This window comes from Suncus etruscus, chromosome 5 (assembly GCF_024139225.1).
Source record: "Suncus etruscus isolate mSunEtr1 chromosome 5, mSunEtr1.pri.cur, whole genome shotgun sequence".
Taxonomy (NCBI): Eukaryota; Metazoa; Chordata; class Mammalia; order Eulipotyphla; family Soricidae; genus Suncus; species Suncus etruscus.
Genome location: NC_064852.1, coordinates 119,682,473 through 119,688,472, shown reverse-complemented (window position 1 = coordinate 119,688,472; position 6,000 = coordinate 119,682,473). Strand labels below are relative to the sequence as shown.

The following is a 6,000-nucleotide window of genomic DNA, read 5'->3' as shown; positions in this document are numbered from 1 at the left end:
TTTCTTAAAACCCACAGAGAGTGAGACCATTTTTTAAGTTTAGTAAGCTGTTTTTGTTCCTTTCTTTTTTTTTTTTTTTTTTAGTTTTTGGACCACACCCACTGATGCTCAGGGGTTACTCCTGACTATAAGATCAGAAATCAGTCCTGGCTTGGGGGAATAAGTGTTAAAAAAAAAAAAATACAGTAGTAACAATGTGAAAGTGGCAATCGCCATTGTTTGCAAAAGCCCAACAAAATATGGGGAAAACGGAAAAAAAAAGCCTTGGCCTAATTACAAGGAGGCCTCATCCCTTAAGTTTTCTGGCATAAGACCAACTCTGGGCTGCAGGCATACCAGGCTGCCCAACCCCTGAGTCATTCTCAGTGGTCCTGGTGAAATTTTTTCGCACATTAGCTGTTGTTGGTGTCAGGTTCCTGTAGTTAAAGATTCTGGTTTCTGCGCATTTCCTTCATCGAGACAGGTTGATGTGGAGCATCCTCTAGTTTTACTTCACCATTAGATGAGGAGACAACTGCCATAAAAGCAGGTTATTGCTGTCGCTAAGTCGTCTTGGTGTTAAGAGAGCACTCTTTGGAGTAAGTTAATGCCAGAGCAGTGGTAGGGTCTTCCCTGGTAGAGGTTTACTGCCTGATAATGTTATAGAAAATTGTGGTTGTTTTCATAGATGGTATCCATGGTTCAGGGGTGTATAGGAAATGCCCATTCTTCTGTGGCCTGAGCCAAGTTATTATGCCAATGTTCAGGGTATAAGGCCTAACTGCATTACCAAATTTGTATTCCCATCTCTATTAGATAAGAACTTGTTTGCTTAATGTAAGTTTCCTAGTTTTCACCACAGAATTCTACCTTCCTCTGCTGGCACTTAACAAACTTACTTTATATTGATTACTCCAACAAAATGGCAAATGTAATTATCAAAATTACATCAATAAAAATCACTTTGTGGTGACTCACAGCTATATGAATTTAACCAGTGTTAAAAAAGAAATGTAATTCATTTAGTACAATATAATCTAATGCCTACAGAGTTCCTAAATTTGCTGCAAAGTTGAGTTCTTGGGAAGTTTTAAAGATGATAGAAATATCATGGGAAATAAGCAATAACAGATATTATTTGAACAGAGAACTCTTCCAATTTTCCAATAAACAATAATAATTAACTTCTGTGTATCTTCTCATCTTCAATGATGAAAAGAAATTTTCACAATTCAGAGTTGTTGTTTTTTCCTTAAGATTTCGAAGATGCCTTAGACTACATCACATAAAAATACCTCCTCGCATCTTCCAGAACTCTCCAATGCCTTCTTTTATAGCATATTCAGCACAGTTCTTGCACTCATTGGGTGTAAATCCAATTAATGCTTTCCCTAATGTTGTTATTCCCCTCTCCCTCGCCAGTTCTTTAACTCTGGTTTCTATATAATGGGGAGACACATAGGAAAAACGATCCCCATGGACAGTGTAAGACATGTACTGAGCATCTTTGCAGGTTTCTTCAGTGCCCTGAGCTTCAAAACTCTCGACATTGCAAGCTATCTCAATTTTCCCCTCATGGGGAAAAGCCATGGCCTGAACACCTTTCAATCCATGGACATTCGAGCCTCGAATCGCGCTAGCAAGCTCCTTTCCCAAAGCCAAGTCTTCTGAGTTTATGGTAACATTGCAGTTCATCACATACGGGCTGGCACCAACACCTAAATCAATTTTGAAAAAAATAGTATTAGTCTGGGCTAGAGAAATGGTATAGAGGAAAGGGTGCCTGCCTCATACATAGACTCTAAATTCAGTTTCTTAAGGTCCCCCAAGCCTAGCCAGGAGTGATCTCTTAGTTCAGGACCAAGGGTAATCCCTGAGCAACATTAAGTGTGGCCCCCAAACCAAGCAAAACCTCAACCTCAAGATCCTGTTAATTATGCATTTTATAATCAAAGTAACTTCCTTGACTTTCAAAATAATGAGGCCAGAGACCATAGTACAAAGGTTCAGGTATCTGCTTGCCTGCAGCTGACTCTAGTTCCATCCAAAGCACTACTCTGTTACTGCTAAAATAGAGTGAGTCCTGAACACTGCTGGGTTTGACTTATCCTGCCACCAAATAATAATACAATTAAAATAATAATTAAAATACTACTCATTGTCAAAAGGTATAAATATTCATAAAAAGGTTTTATGTGGAAAGGGGGAACAAAGCTATATGAGTTACTATTTGTTATATGAAAGAAAATGCTTTAATTCCTCCTAAAAGTAACTGAAGGCTGTTTATGGGGCCCCATGAAGACTTGGGGAGCACCTGGAAGTGTTCAGAGATTTTTTCCTAGCTCTGTGCTCAGGAGTGATCCCTGGAAGTGGCCAGAGAACCTTAAGTGGGATGCTGGGATTTCAAACTGGACTTCACAGGATGCAAGCAAAATGCCTTAACCTATGCTTTGACCTTTTAAGATGTTTTGATCTTGACTAGGAAGAAGGCCTCAGACTTTACAAAGTATCAAGAAATGGGGATGAAACAAAAAGAATTGAAAATTAAGTATTAGAAGATGCAAAAAACCCTTCACCTTTCATTCATTCCCAAGGCTGTCTCCTAAGACATCTGGGATTCCCATTCAGGAACACCAGCCTGATTCTGTCCTTCTTCCCCTAAATGTAATTACCTTCACTAAGCTAGATCAAAAATCTCAAACCTAGTAAGTTAAAAGGGGCCACTCCAGTACCGTCTATAGAAAAAAATACTAAGCAATATTCTTCTTGCCCCTCCCCCAAGCTAAACCATTGTTAAAATAAAACACACAAATCACTCCAGGGAAACTACTATCTCTGTTCTGCACCTCCACTCTGGGTCCACAGGGTGGTATCACTGACTTTGAGGAACAGCCAACTCCAGTGAGTCCCAACAGTCTCAGTTAGAGAAGTGGGTCACTGAAAAATGACAAGCAGCCTTTAGTGCTTAGACCAGCAAAGGAATTCTTGGTCTCCTGATTGGGTAGGGATCTACTTGTGTCTTCTTGTCTCCTTTGGACACTGGGTGACAGATACTCCTTCCTTCAATTCCCAGCTCTCAACCCCGGAGCCTGAGTCCTTCGACAGCCAGCTCAGGGGCCACAAAAGAGCATGTTACCCTGCCTGGGGGATGATGTAGCTCAAGTTACAGAAATATTTCAGCTCTAATTATAGTGTACAATGTAAGATGGACAACTTGGTTAAATTAGCAGTGGTCGAAAATGCTTAGGTCTGCAGTTTCCTCATTTGGGGGTAACCTGACATTTCGAAAAGCAAAGCTGACTGGGGCTGGAGGGGAGAATAGAAGGCTGACCTCATCTTCGGTGCATGACAACTCTGGAGTTCCCATTTCAACATCACTCTACTCTCATTGCTCTTTCTTGCTACTCTCAAACTCATTGCCTGTGATCTCCTTCACTGTTGGAGATAGCCTTCTGGATTCAGGTTCCCCCAGACCTCGGTGCTTTGGGGAGCTCTGTTGCCTAGCTAGGTTACTCTGATACCAAAAGACACTTCACAGAAAATCAGCACATGGAAAACCACATTTCTTTCTTCCCCCCACACATGGACATAATGAAACATTTCAATTCCCCAAGCTGGCCCCCTTCCTACTGGGAATTCTGCAGGGACGAATCAGATTACACTATTTCTCCGGGATGCTGATTTCATCAAAATTAAATTTCCTAACAGTCAATACATCTCATTCTCATAATTTCATACCCCAATCACTTACTCTAAATATCTTGGAGAGTTATATCAGTTTGAACATTTCACAGAGTACAACAGGAATTCTCTTTTGTCCATGCTAATGTCATTAACAGAAAACATTGAAACACAGTTTCTCCTTCACCCCTGAAAAGAAAATATTACAAATAACCCCATTTCCTCAAATCTGATATATTTATACCCCCCTTTTCTTTCTTTCTTTCTTTCGTTCTTTCTTTTTTTTTTAACTCAAGAAATGGCAACATCTTTACTATTTCCAAAAAACAGTTGGTGGCACTAGGATTTTACTTGAGTACACTTTGGGTTACATTAGGCACAGCCTTTCAAAAACACACATTGGGTCTATTGTGCTGGGTTCTTCCAGAACTTATGTATGTCAAGTCAATGTTCAAATAGTTGTGTGAAATTTATCAGCTTGGGAAGCGAGTTTAAAAAATAATAAAGTTCCTTATTATGAGCCCAAAGCTTGGTTTCCTTCACAGCACCACCAATAGCAACATTCTAAACCCATTGTCAGGAGACTTCTGAATCCCTCCCAAGCAAATTCTAAGTCACATTTATATTATTAAATACTCTATCAATATCCCCTTGCTAGAATTTCCAAACTTGATCATCCTTATTATTAAGTGACTTTACTCTCTAACATAAATTATCCAGTAATTTTCAAAGTTTAGATATTAATCCCAGAGTATGAATTCCATTAAGAATATTCTTGGGCTCAGATCAGTAGCACAGTGGAAGGGCATTTATTTGCCTTGGGTATGTGGCTGCCCAAGACGGACCTGAGTTTGATCTCCGGAGGCCCATATGGTCCCCCAAGCCAAGAGCAATTTCTTAGCACATAGTCAGGAGTAACCCCTGAGCATTATTGGGTGTGCCCCCAAAAAACAAAAACAAAAACAAATAATCTTGTCCCAACACTGATAACTTAATCAAAATGAAAACCTTATTTTTAAAATTCCTTCGAAGAATTTCTTAATTGTGCTGGAATTGTAGCATAGTGGTGAAACATTAAACTTACGGCCCTACGTGTAGTACCACCAAAAAAAAAAAAATCAAGAAAATAAACAAGAACAAAGTAAATTGCACTAGTTTTTAAAAAAGAAATACCACAGTAATAATTATATTATTTTTAGAATAAATTAATAAGTCTTAACAGACTATTAAGCGCTACTCTGTGCTTTGGTTATGTATGTTGTAAATTCTTCCAATGTTAGTTATATAATACTTTTATTGTTTACTGCTAAACTTAGCCAAGTTGTAAATAAACAGGGACCATTCATAAATTGGAGAAGTTTCTAAACATAATTAGCATAGCAGCTCCCTCCTTATGGGGATTAAAAGAACTTGACCTATGTCTTCCTAGAAAAAAGGAGTGGGGTGGAAACATGACAGAAAGACAAACAGAAGACAGACAGGAGAAAGAAAACTTTATCCTGTGCAAATGTTTTCACATTCCCTCCATTTCATCTGTCCCAGCCTGGGGATTCCGCAGGCAGGGAGTCCGAGCCCAGTTTCAATCCAGTTGTCCTGTTGACCTTATTCAAATGCTGAATTTCTTTATGCTAATTCAAACTCAGTAAGAATTCTCAATCAGCGAGATAATAATCCCAGCAAATTGTATTTCTAGTTAAATGTCATAGAATTCAAGAAATTCCATTTTTTTGCTCTAAAATTAGCAAACTGATGTGCAAGTTTCTTTCTCAGTTTGTGGTTTCGCGCTGCTCCTGCCTCCTGCAGATTGGCACTCGGCTGCTCTGGTGGCAGAACGATCTCATCGCTGTGAAGCTGAAATTCCAATTTTATTCCAACGCAACTGTCACAACGCCCTGAAGCAAGCTAAAAACAAGAAAAAAATCTCTGGTAGAATTTCACTTTCCATGTGTTCTTTAATGAAAAATTTATCATTCTAAATATTGGTGTTTACTCTTAGTTAAATACATTTTTTTATCAAAAGGAAAAAGAAACTGAGATTTCGTTGCTATTATTTCACAGGAAAATATAACAGGCCTGATGTTTTCCTGACAATTCTGTTATTTTCTTGTGTGGAAACACTGTATTTATCATATACTGTACGGCTGGTAATTCAGATATTGTAGAGACCTTATGGTGAACTGATATAGATGTAAACTCTTTATGCCAGATTGTTTAAGCAGGAAAAAACCAAATGCACTTAATTAACATCTGATGTGTAGCTTTTGCAAACACAAATGCAATATTTGTGTTTGAGCACTGGCAGTAATGACTGTGAACTATGCTATTAATGTCTGGTTTAAA

At 38.6% G+C, this 6,000-nt stretch overlaps 1 protein-coding gene across 2 annotated transcripts in view; it reads right to left on the bottom strand.

The window, feature by feature from the left end:
• Positions 1 to 736: 736 nt before the first annotated feature.
• The window catches only part of FTCDNL1 (formiminotransferase cyclodeaminase N-terminal like), a 42,675-nt gene continuing 37,411 nt past the window's right edge, over positions 737 to 6,000 (bottom strand). For both annotated transcript variants that reach the window (XM_049773283.1, XM_049773284.1), the window contains one exon: positions 737 to 1,697. In XM_049773283.1, coding sequence (XP_049629240.1) covers positions 1,261 to 1,697 — 437 coding nt within the window. In that variant the 3' untranslated portion in view covers positions 737 to 1,260. The remainder of the gene's footprint in view (positions 1,698 to 6,000) is intronic.